At 34.4% G+C, this 13,767-nt stretch overlaps 1 protein-coding gene across 1 annotated transcript; it reads left to right on the forward strand.

The window, feature by feature from the left end:
* The first annotated feature begins 8,829 nt into the window (after nucleotides 1–8,829).
* LOC131053436 (agmatine hydroxycinnamoyltransferase 1) lies at nucleotides 8,830–10,995 on the forward strand. The gene is made up of 3 exons (XM_057988043.1): nucleotides 8,830–8,886; nucleotides 9,500–9,997; nucleotides 10,129–10,995. Exons 1-3 carry the CDS (start codon nucleotides 8,830–8,832, stop codon nucleotides 10,993–10,995), a joined length of 1,422 nt encoding a protein of 473 aa, XP_057844026.1.
* The last annotated feature ends 2,772 nt before the right edge of the window (nucleotides 10,996–13,767 follow it).

Genomic DNA, 13,767 nt, shown 5'->3' on the forward strand with positions numbered 1-13,767 from the left:
ATGGTTGTTGGTCCTTTTGAACATTCATTATCTCTACAGATCCAAAATGTCCTTTCACATAGAATACGCTGTCATTTTTAAAATCTTTGTTCAGTGTAGAAGCACGAAAATTTTTGTTTATAGATCGCCATCTCTGCACATGAAACATGATATGGAGTTTTACAGAGAAAAATTCAGAGATTATTTAAAGCATATATATACAGGTGGATTGCCATAGTTTACGTTAAATTTAATACTTCACAAGTAATACTTACTATTGTCAACTGGTATTCAAGTCAATTTTTAACAGCAATTATGATGAATTCTGAAAGATATCAGATGTGAATAAATTACCATAAATTCTAATACAATTAGATGCGACAAAATCACATACAATTCTAATACAAGTAATGCTAACTCCCCTCGATATGATTTGTTAATGTGGATGCTCAACCACAACATCTGTTAAAAAACAACACAAACTGTAGAACATTTACAATTTGAAGATAAGAATGACGAGTGGACAACCTGGTACAATAGCCTTTGGAGAATTCAATGGACGGTTGAACATTTATAGCATGATGTGCATTTATGGCAGAGATTTCTTATCACACACGTCATTTGAGAATTAATTAAAAAAGCCAAAGAATTATAAAATAGTTATCTTTTCAGTCTCTACAGAATGGCCAATCATCTAACTTCTCTACCATGTTGTTCATATTGTATGTGTGAAGATTAGAAAGAGCAGAGAAGCGAAAACAAAACAGCAGAAAAGAAAATACATAACACAAGATTTAACGTGGTTCACCACTAAGTGGTTACGTCCACCAGAAACGCAAGGAGAATTCTTATTAACCAATATTCAATACTGCAATCATACATGACTGCACTCAGTCATTTATAGAGACATTTCAGATATGAAATAAAGACTCTTCTAGGGAAGACAAACAGCCATGTGACTGTTGGGCTTCATATACCCAACAATCTCCCCCGTGAAGTCCAACCGGCACAGCCTATAACATTCCCTGCATCTCCATTCCAAATCTCATACTACAATTGGTTGGCAAGACTTTAATTCTGAGAAGTCTCGTTCGTGAACACTATGGATTAATCTTCTCCAAATTAAATCGGAGATATAAACATTTTCTCCTACTAATCTTCTAGGCAAAAGTTGACCCATTATATCATAACTAGGAACACTACTTTAAACATGTTTAAAATGTGATCCTTCATCACTGCTCCACTTGTTAGTATAATCAACATTAACTTTTTCTTGAGGAACTTCTCCTTTCAGGGCCATTGCAACCGCAACATATTTGGGAAACAAAGCTTGGCAATGTCCACAAAAAAAGGGATAATATTTGACAAAATTATTTTGCAAATCATTTGTAACTTGTTTCGGTATGTTAATAGAGATCATAAAATTTGGCACATCCCCATTAACTGCAAGATCACTTGCCTCTGTCGATTCTTCAAAAAGATTAGCTCATCCATATACACCACAATTACACCCAACTCCTAGGTTTGAAGGCGTGGGAGAGGAGTATACAATCAATGTATTCCACTCTACCTCCACTACTGCAATTTGTAACAATAAATCATCACTTCTGCAATCTACCTATTCTTCTTTAAGGTCATCCTCATTCGCTAGATTCAAGACTACATCCTCGTCACCCAGGAGGCATCCTGCTCATCTTGGAAGGGAAACAAACCAGACTCTTCTTCAAACAGCGAATACAACAAACCCTCTTCTTCTTCAGCCGAAGTCTCCTCCTTTTTCCAACAATCCCACCAATAACATTTGGTTTCATCCTCCACTTGGATGTCACTCTCTACCGAGTTTAGACTACCAAGAAATTTTTCGATGACTGATTCGGCTTCATCATCTGATTCAGCCTCATCATATGAAACTTCAGCTTGTTTGTCGATAACATAAAAGCACCCAGCTCCAGGATCAACCACAAAGTAAGGGCACCCATATCCAAGATCAACTATCCAATCGGATCCCATCTCTACTCAAGCCATTCGTGGCTCTGATACCAATTGTTAGTTTTAAACCGAGCAAAAAAACATGACAATCAATAATAAAATAGACAAAAAAAATAGAAAAGAAAACATAACAATGCATAACATGAAGACTTGTGAGCAACATGTAGTAGTAGCAATATACTCTGCTTCAGAAGTTGATAGTGAAATAGACTATTGCCTCTTGCTATACCATGAAACTAATATGTCTTCAAGGGAGAAAACTCCACCACTAGTTTTCTTCATGTCATCTACACATCCTACCCAATCTGCATCAGTATAGGCTTGAAAACTGAAATCTCCTTTCTTTGGATACCATAAGCAAAATGTAAGTGTTTCTTGCAGATACTTGAATATTCTTCTCACTACACTAACATGAGATTGCTTAGGGGCTGCTTGAAATATTGCAACCATGCAGACAACTTGAACTAAATAAGGCCTTGAGGTTGTAAGATACAATAGATTGCCAATCATTGATCTATACAAGGTTTGATCCACACTAGGTGACTCATCATCTTTACTCAACTTGCATCTTGTCACCATCGGGGTACTAACTGGTTTGCTATATCTAAAATTTCTTCAACATCTCTTTAGCATACTTGGTTTGAGAGATGAATATGCCTTTATTCTGCTATGATATTTGTAAACCAAGAAAATATGACAACTCTCCAAACATGGACATCTCAAACTTTGACTCCATCTGATCAACAAATTATTGCATAAGATTTCCTTGTTGCCTCCAAAGATGATGTCATCTACATACACCACAACTATAATCATGTGGTTTCCATCCACCTTAATGTACGGTTTGGAGTTAGCATTTCCCTTTCTGAAACCTTGTTGATGGAGGTACTAATCCAACCTAGAATACCATGCTCTAGGTGCTTGCTTTAGACCATACAATGTTTTTTTCAGTCTACATACAAAGTTCCCATCATCATGTAGCTGAAAACCTTCAGGTTGTTCTATTTAGACCTCTTCTTCAAGATTTCCATTTAGGAATGCAAATTTTACATCCATTTAATGTACTTTGTATCCTTTATATGTTGAGAATGCCAAGAACATCCTTATAGCTTCAAGTCTTGCAATTGGTGCAAGTGTTGCTTCAAAATCTATCCCTTCAACCTGAGCATATCTCTTACACACAAGTCTTCCTTTGTTCCTTATTAGTTTGCCTTCTTCATTCATCTTGTTCCTATAGACCCATTTAGTCCCAGTGACACTTTTGTCTGCAGGTCTAGGAGCCAATTCCCATGTTTTTTTTGTTTTCAATATGTTGCAACTCTTCTTCAATTGCCTTCATCCACTCTTCACTCTTGTCGGCCTCATCATATGTCCTGGATTCCATTTCTATCATAAAGCAGAAATTTACTTGCTCATTGTTCCTAGCTTTCCTTCTAGTTTTTACATTGTCATTCTTGTTGCCAATAATCTGATCCTTAGGGTGATTCTCTTTTACATATATGTTAGGAGCTTTGCTTGATGCTTCTTCTTCTTGTTCACTCTCATGTTGATTTTCATTTTCATTGTGTGAGTCTTCAATCTGATTTATTGTACTCTTTTTACCTTTATGTAAATCCTCATCAATTCTCACATGTAAACTTTCAAATACCCTTTTTAGTCTTTTGTTGAAACACTTGTAGGCCTTGTTGTGAGTAAAGTACCCCAAGAAAATAGCTTCATCATTTCTTGAATCAAAACATCGTAATCCATCTTCATCTCTTTTGATGAATCACTTGCTACCAAACACCTTGAAATACTTGACTGATGGTTTCCTATCATACCATAGATCATAAGGTGTCATTTTTCTATTCACCCTTAGTTTTACTTTGTTTAAGGTGTATACAATTGTGTGAACTGCCTCTTTCCAATAGACATTAGGCAGATTGGCTTCATTTAACATTGTCCTTCCTATCTCTTTGATTGTCATGTTCTTCCTTTACACAACAACATTTGTTGTTGTGTCCTAGGGGCTGAATATTGTCTTCTGATTCCATGTCTCTCATGGTAATCTTCAAACTCATTTGATGTGAACTCACCTCCACGGTCTGATCTCAAACATTTCAACTTGTATCTACTTTCCTTCTCAACCATCTTCCTAAAGATTTTGAATCTTCCATAGGCTTGAGACTTGTCTTGCAGGAAGGTGACCCATGTCATCCTAGAGAAATCATCTATAAGAAACATGAAGTATCATTCTCCATAAAAGGCTCTTGTTCTTGTAGGCCCACACAAGTCAGTATGCACAAGCTCTAAATGCCTTGTAGTTGAATACTCCTTTGTCATGAAACTTTCTTTAGTTTGTTTTTCTCTTTGACACTCATCATAGAAAGTGCTTGCTGGTTTGATAATCTGAGGTATGTGCCTAACATACCCTCTCTTTCTCACTTTAACAAGATTATCAAAATTAATGGGACCTAGTCTTGTATGCCATATCCAACTCTTATCAACTTGTCCCATTGTACATTGAGACTCAGAGCATTCCTTAAGATTATATGCATTGCCATATGTCCTTTTTTCCTTAAGCAACAAACTGTCCATTTCTTTCTTTTCTGATTTGACATACTTTTGAATTAAATGTAAACTTATATCCTTTGTCTCACATTTGACTCACACTTAACAAATTGTGCTTCAGACCTTCTACATAGTATACATCATGTTCTTGCAGTTTACCATCAATGTTTAGAGTACCTTTACCTTTTATTTTGATGGATGAATTATCTCTAAACCTCACTGAGCCACTATTCATTTCTTCAAGCTTAACAAATTTCTTCTTATCACCAGTAATGTGGTTGGAGCAACCACTATCTACTACCCACAAGTTTTTCCTTTCAGCATGTAGGGTTGTTTGAACAATCAAACTTGACTCTGCCTTATCTTTATCTTTTTCTACCCAAACTTGTTTGGTTTCGTTCTTCTTTTCAACTTTCTTGTTTGGTTCTTAGTTTGCATTAGATTTTGATGTTGACACTATCTTCTTTTGCTTTGCTGTCCTAAGCTTACAATATTTTGCAATGTGGCACAAGTTTTGAGAATGATAGCATTTAATATTTATATTGAATGATGAACTTGAAAATCTATTGTACGACCGAGATACATTTCTCCTACATTCATAACTTCTATGACCAACACCATTCCAATGATAGAAAATGGCATTTACATCTTTAAGAGCATCAAAAGGATTTCTACTTTCATAACTAGGAAGGGACCTATGCATAAGTCTACATTCTCCAATTCTATGACCATAAGTATTGCATTTATAACAGTAGCCATGGAACTGAGGTACATACCAATCATTAGTGAAGTTATTTCTCATTGGTCTCTTTGGAGCGGGATAACTCAGTCTTCTTGAGCTCTTCCTCATATCCTTGACTCTTGTAAAACCTCCAACCTTAAAGTATAAATTACTATCAGTAGTACCTTTATATAATCCCAACTTCATCAAATACCCATCTAATCTAGCATACCAAGCTCTAGGGTCTTGTTTAATCCCATATAGTTCTTTCTTCAATCCGCATACCATGTCTCCTTTATCTGATAATGAAACCCCATCCTGTTGATCAATGTACACTTCCTCTTCCAAATCACCATTCAAAAAGGCTAACTTGACATCCATTTGATATACCTTAAAATTCATATAAGAATCATATGCAAGAAGTAATCTAATAGCTTCAATTATAGCTACGTGAGAAAATTTATCCTCATAAACAATCCCTTGCATCTATGAAAATCCTTTACAAAGCAATCTTCCTTTGTTTCTAACCACTTCACCGGCTTCATTTAATTTATTTCTCAATAACCATTTTGTACCAATCACATTCTTCTCTTTAGGTCTTAGAAAAAGTTCCCATGTATTGTTCTTCTCAATCTGATTCAACTCTTCTTCCATATCTCTTATCCAATTCTCATCTTTAGAAGCTTCAACAACATCTTTAGGTTCAATCTTGGAAATCAAACATATTTCTTCACCAACAATCCTTCTTCTAGTTATCACACCTTTGTTTTTATCACCAATAATCTGATTTCTTGAATGATTTAATCTCACATTCCTTGGAGTCTTTTGGTTATTCTGATTCTTAGGTTCTTGAACTTTTTCACTAGCAGTAGCAATATCCAAATTAACTGTATCTACCCGAGTGTTTTTCTTCAATTTCTCAGTCTGCACTTATTTTGAAATGATATCCTGATCATCAAACTCATATCCACATGCTCTGATCTACTTTCCATGACATTCATCAACTTTCATATTCGCACTTTCCGCTATCTTCTTCAACCTCTTATTGTAACACCGGTAGGCCTTTCTCTTAGTAGAATAACCCAAGAAGATTCCTTCATCACATCTTGCATCAAACTTTCATATATCCTCATCTCTTTTGATATAACAGTACTTGCAAAAAATCTGAAATATCTACCCATAGGAACATAACCAAACCATAATTCATAAGGAGTCTTATCAAAATCACCTTTTATATGTACCCGGATGAATGTGTATACAATAGTGCTAACAACTTCTCTCCAAATGCTTTTTGCAACATCTCCTTCAATCAACATATTCCTAACAACATCCAAAATAGTTATGTTCTTCCTTTCAACAACTCCATTCTGCTAAGGAGTTCTAGGAGCAAATATCAGTTAAATTCACATAGAGATCACAACACTAAAATAGTGTTGTAGTATGTAGAAATTATACTTAAAATTTGAGAGGTTAAAGTTAAAAATGGGGTTAAGAAAGATTGAGAGATTTATAGTGATTTGTGCATTCAAAATAAGTTTAGGAGGGAAAATTGCTGAATCTAAGGTCCAAAAATTCGTTTAGATTTTCTATAGAGTGGTTACCACTGACTTAGACATGCAACAGGGGTTGAAATACTAAAAAATAACTTTGTATGTTAGTATATTATCGGAAGTAGTGCAACATGTAGTCTATGCATTATGCTAGTGTTTAGATAGTTATAGCTCTTAGAAAAAATAAATACTAAGAGAAACAAAACCTAATACATATAAAATATAATTTGAAACAAGAGAATCTATGAGAGGGCATGATTGTTGAACACTATTAGATTGTTGATTGGAGGGGGGTGAATCAACATATAATAAAACATGATAATATTCAACTTCTTTCAATACCATCCACCTTATCGAAAAAGTGCATGAAGACAAATAAATGAGTCTACTAAATCAAACACACATGAACACTAGGATTTTTTACATTGAAAAACAATGATGAAAATCAAGCTCACAATATATATTATAATAGATTACAAATTTTTGGGCCAATGGCCAGGGAGCTCACTGCTTCTAAAGATGACTTGTAGGCCAAGGCACACAACCTTAGAATGAGATATGTTATAGTTTCTTGCATAAACTGAAAATCACTTCTTTAGGACAAGTATAATTCTTTTGGTATAGAAATATCAAGAAGATTGAACTGTAGACAAGCATCTAATGGAATGTCAGCACTTTAGTACACATAATAGGTAGCCTTCATTTCTATTCTATTACTCATTTGGACCTCCAATACTTAACTTAATGTTCTTTTTGCACAACACTCCTACTTTTTATTCTCAATATAATGATTATCTTTTAAATATCAAACACATCCTCAATAATATTTTTCTAGGTTAGCTTAAAGAGATGTAATGTGTATATTTATAAACATCAGCCTCAAAACAAACTCCAAAGGAAATTTGAAAGAAAAATGAAACATGTGAGAGGTCACACCATGTTGGTGCACCTTCTAGATACTTCCAAATAACTTGCATACAACCACATGTTACCACACAGACTAAAACCCCTTAGTTTTGCCTCAAATGCTAATATTAATCATAACTTTCCCAAATTTTAATCCAAAGAACAAACTATACTTACAATTGGTCAACACAACAATATATGATATTAAAGGACTCAAATAAATTATCTACATGAATCCATCAGTTGACAAGCTAAGGAATGCAACGCATTCCTCCCTAATATTTTACTGAACTATACCACCAAAACACAGACACAAGCAACTTCTGTTGTAAGCTCCTATCACTTGAAAAACTGTGATATATATGCATCAACTACCTTGAACTATGTAGACATTTGAGGTATACACGACATGTACCAAACCAAAAAGGAATAGGATAGACTATTCATTGGAATAGTTAGACAATATTGAAACACAACTTGGGATGCACAAAACATTGATAGAGCTTCAGAAACACATCAACTTATCATTATTTGTTATTACAAACATCTATGAGTGTCTTCCATACATACACACAACTCTTGTACAAATTTATAAAAAATTCATAACTCAAAACCTTTCTTGGACCCAACGAATGGTTAGTGTCCCTTCCAGACCAACAAGTTTGACATCAATGACAACCAAAGCTCATATCTGCAAGAATGACCTTGGCACTATGGGGACAAAATTATAAGATGAGTACCAAATGAGCCTAAAAAACATGCAAAAGAATACAAACATCAAAATGATTTCAAAACATAATGTTACTATACATTTTTTGCATTAAACTTACAATACGAAGCTCAAAATTATTGTATATTAATATACAAATAAAAAGTTTAATTGATTGTGCATTGTAGATCAAATAAATTCTATAATTTAATTAGCTTTGTCTTCAATTCATGTGAAAGTTAGAATAATAGTTGAAACTATTAACCAATCAGAATAAGAAGTAAATGATATTAGCTAATTAAATTGATGATAATTTGTTTGCTAAATAATATATATTAAAAAAGTTACTATGAAGACCTTAAAATACTAACATATAACTGATTAAATAGTTCTAATTACAATAATACACTTGGTGAAAGACAAAAATGTTGTTGTGCACTGTATGGGGTGTGGACGACCATGTGAGAACCGTACTGAAATATGTAATTTGTTTCAAAATATTCTTGTTCTTTTGTCATTCAATGGTGGTTGATCCTCTCGAACATTCATTATCTCTACAGATCCAAAATGTCCTTTCACATGGAAAATGTTGTCATTTCTAAAATCTTTTTTCAGTGTAGAAGCACGAAATTTTTGTGTTTATAGATCATCAGCTCCGCACATAAAACACGATAGGGAGTTTTACATAGAAAAATGCAGAGATTGTTTATAGTTTACATTAAATTGAAGTCAATAAATTGCCATAAATTCTAAGACAATTAGATGCGACAAAATCACATGATTGGGAATGCTAACTTTCCTCGAAATGAATTGTCAATGTGAAGCACAGCCACAACATCTGTTAAAAAACAACAGAAATTGTAGATGTGAAGATAAGAACATCTATAGCATGATATGCATTTATGGCATGATATGTATTTATGGCAGGGATTTCTTATCACACACGTTATTTGAGAATTAATTAAAAAACCCAAAGAATTATTAAATAGTTATATTTTCAGTCTTTACAGACTGGCCAGTCGGTTAACATTATATGTTGTGCCTGCACTGTTCTAACTCGAAAAAGAAAATGTCCTTTTTTTTTTATATTTTCAGATTCGGTTTGCCAAGTATTTAAAGAGGTTTGCGTCCCTTGAGAAATCGCTCATTGTGAAAGCACAAGACAAGACATTTCGTGTTGAGAAAAGGGAGAGAGAGAGGAGAATGAAAGTGTTGAGAGGCGAAGGTGTGTTGATCAAACCCTGTGCGGGTAAATATCATCGTGAGCTTGTTGAACTGAACAATCTGGATCTAGTTGCATATCCAATGTACAACAAGGTGCTGCATGTTTTTGAAGCTCCGATCCCGAGCTCAGAGGTGTTGAAGGAAACACTGGGCAGAGTTCTGCCGGAGTTCAGAGAATGGGCAGGGAGATACACGAAAGACACACCAAGCGGGTGCCTTGGAATCAATCTGAATGACGAGGGTGTGCTTGTCATAGAAGTTGAAGCAGATGGAACAATAGCAGATGCAATGCCCTTCCACCCATCTACATTCCTCCTCAAGTTGGTGCCACTCACATCCACCGTGGTCAATGAGCTCTTACTCATGCAGGTATGATAATTCCAATTTTACTCATGCAAATATTACAAGACTTGTTTTAATTATTTTAGTTATGCAGGCACGAAGGTATTATAAGATTTGTTTTAGTTATTTTTTAAAACTAACAAGATTTGTTGATGTAGTTTACTCGATTCACTTGTGGAGGGATGGCGATAGGCATAGCTAGTCATCATCATGTTGCAGACGGACAAGCAGCTACTTTTTTCTTGAATTCGTGGGGTAAAATTATTAGAGGAGAGAGTATTATACCTCCAGTACATGACCGATCTTTATTAAAAGCAAGAGATCGTCCCCGCCCATGCTTCGATCATTATGAATATAACAATATGTTCCATGAGCACTCTCCAATGATGTCCACTCTAACCACAAAAAAAATTCATTTTGATCCAATGTTTTTACAAAAGCTCAAGTCAAAGGTAAATGGATCTGATAAGTCAAAAAAACCCTATACTACTTTTGAAATCCTTGTTGCCTATATGTGGAAAATCATTACCAAAGCTCGAGGCCTTAATGGAGATGTGCAAACCAAAGCTTGCATTTCAGTGGATGGAAGAAAAAGGTTGAATCCTCCCTTGCCTAAAGAATTATTTGGTAATGCTGTCTATGATTCAAGTGCTCAAACCAGTGCATCCGAGATAATAAATAGCTCTTTAGAATTTACTGCAGGTTTGATCAACAATTCAATTACCAAAGTCGATGATAGTTTTATACGTTCAGCAATTGACTATTTCGAGCTAAGAAAGCAAAGTTTAGGACCGGCCAGGGATAATGATGGAATTGATGTGATGCCAGTAAGTTGGATGAATTTTCCTATGCAGAATTTCCATTTTGGAACGGGTGAGCCAGTGTATGTAGGCCCTCCATTGATGTTCATGGAAGGCCTTATAATCTTAATGGATTCATACTCTAATGTTGGGGGAGTAGAAGTTATAGTTTGCTTGTCAAAAGCACATATGACTGAACTTGAACGTTATAATTTTCAAGTTTGATCACATATTTGCTTTGAATTTCTATGTAATTTGTTTCTTTAAAATAATTTGTATCAAGCTATGAATTAAGCACTCCCAACCCATTGCATCAGAAATCATAAATGGGATATTAAACTTTAAGAGTTAATCCATTGGTCAGTTAGAAATCATAAATGGGATATTAAACTTTAAGAGTTAAACTTTAAGCTCATATGACTGAACTTGAGCATTATTGTTTTCAAGTTTTGATTACATATTCTTATTGAATAACATTTTGTTTTTGAATTTCTATGTATTAATCTTGATATGTCTATTTAAAATTAATTAATTGTGTCAGGTTTAATTTATAGATGTAAGTTATTGATTTAATTTTAATCTTTAGAAATTCAATATGTGAAAAGTATAAAATTATTTTATGTAATTTTTTATATTAATTTTATAAATTGCGCATTTTTAATTTCAAGACTATAATTTAATTTTTTCTATAAATTGAATTTTACAATTTGTACGTGTAAGTTAATGATGGGCCAACCAACACTTCAACTAGTAGTTAAAATGTGAAAAAATAGACAAACTATTTTCAGGCAAGAAATAAAAAATATTATTCAAAAATTTTCAAAAGAGATTAATAATAGAACTTATAGTATTTTGATTGTAGCTTATAATATTTTAATTTTTAATAAATAATTTAAATTTATTTTGTAAAAATAATATATTTCATATATAATAATTCATATTAGTTCCAAGATTGAAATTTATAAAAATCCTTGATGTCACCCATCCAATTATTTGTATTTTTCAAAATGGCTCAATTTTGCTAATGCTAATGCCAAAATAATCTTGATATTATTATTTTTTTTGTGGGGTTCAAATTTAAATGAAAAATGGATAAACATGTAAAATGGAGTGGTTCAGGGACCAATAACCTCACAAAAGACCTTTTCTTAAAGAATAGAATTATTCACTATTATAGACATAAACATGTCATTAATAATCTCATTGACACCCAATTCAACTCCAATTTATATTAAACTAATCCTTTCGTCCAATTAAGGGGTGATCTATTTGACATAAAGAGAATGGATGAAACTTCTAATGAAGTAGATTGAAGTGGTTGAAGAAAGATATAGCGAAATATAAAGAATGAAGAATGGAATCATGATAGGTATTTGTTCATCTTTGTCTTTTCTGAATTGTTTTTGCTGCCTTTTCTGTCTCTTTCCTGGCAATGGAAAAACAAACTCCTCCAATTTCAGAGAATATTCTTGAACTTCTAGAACTTTTTGAAACAAATCATTTGGGGCAAGTGAAAATTGCCTCAACTACTAAAACTGGTAAATGGATCTGGGTTAATGCCAAGCAGTTTAGGGGTATCTTGAAATGTAGACGTGCTGGGTTAAGATATACACAGGAGAGAAAAAAATAATATCATAAGAACAGTAATCAGAGTCTCAGTTGCAAAGGTCACACCAAGAAATCCCCTTGGTTAGGTAGAGGAAATTACATACCCTTTCGCAGCAGCGACCCTGGTGACTCTGACATTTATAGCCCTATTTCCACTCCTCTAACTTGGTCATCTGAATTATATGTGCAAGAACTATTAAATGCCAAAAGGAGGTTGGAGGCTTTGGAGGCTAAAGAACTACAAAAAGACATTAAAATACAAGTGTTGACAGCAGCTTATAAGTCCCTAGCAGACAACAATAAAGCATTAAAAAAATAAATATCATTTCTACAGGATGCGCTTGCTGTTGGGAAATCTGAGTGGTAAAACATGAAGAATGGATGGCAAAATGTGAAAGATGAATGGCGAATTTTAAAGGTTTCAGTAGCAGCACATAGTGAGGGGCTTAATGCCAAGGCATTCCATGGTGGGATGGAGGAATCTTTGGATCAAACATGCCTAAACAAGAAGGTAGAAAGCATAGAAGGTAAAAGCAGTTTCTCAGAAGTTACCAAAACTTGGGCCAACATCAGCAAAGAGACTACAAACATGGGTAAGGAAAAAAAATTTCGGGTAGATGAAACATAAGATAAAGAGCTCAAAGAAAGGCAAAGAAGAGCAACAAATGTAATCATCAAGGGAGTGAGGGATTATGGGAAAAATGAACACACTCTTGAGCTTGCAAGAGACTTCTTAAGAGATATGCTACTTTGGCAAGGGCAAATCACTAAATCTTGGAGAGTTGGCAAATTATGTGATGGGAAAAATAGGCCTATAAAGGTTATCTTACCAAGTGTTCGCGACAAGCAAAATTTGTTAAGTAAGAAGCAACTTCTAAAGGGTACTCATTTTTTCTTGGATGAAGATCTAACTATGAGACAACTAGAAGAAAGAAGGGCTGAAATGGAAAAGATTAGGGTAGCTAGAGATGAAGGAAAAAGAGCGTGTTTGTTCAAGGGCAAAGCAGTAATTGCATATTTTGGTCCCCAAAATAGGACAGAGCAACAAGAGAGCAGAAAAACAACAACAAAAAATGGAACTAGGTACATTGCAACAAAAACCTTTCAGCCACATAGAGATGAAGACTTAGCACCGAGTCTTGCTTCCCAAGGCAAATAGCAATCAAGATCTACCCAAGCCTTTTTGAGTCTAGTTTGTTGGAACTGTAGAGGCTACCCTTGGAGACGTGGGCCTGGGTTAGGGCCTATTACGGAAGGTAGAGACGTTATTTGTCTTGTTGAGACTCATGAACACGAAGGGTGTAAAACTCCCACGTTCGAAGGTTATTCAAAAATGACAGTGTGGAACAAAGCAGCTAGCAATGGCAAGGGTCATGGTGGGATATTGGT

The sequence above is a fragment of the Cryptomeria japonica genome, chromosome 2 (assembly GCF_030272615.1).
Source record: "Cryptomeria japonica chromosome 2, Sugi_1.0, whole genome shotgun sequence".
NCBI lineage: Eukaryota > Viridiplantae > Streptophyta > Pinopsida > Cupressales > Cupressaceae > Cryptomeria > Cryptomeria japonica.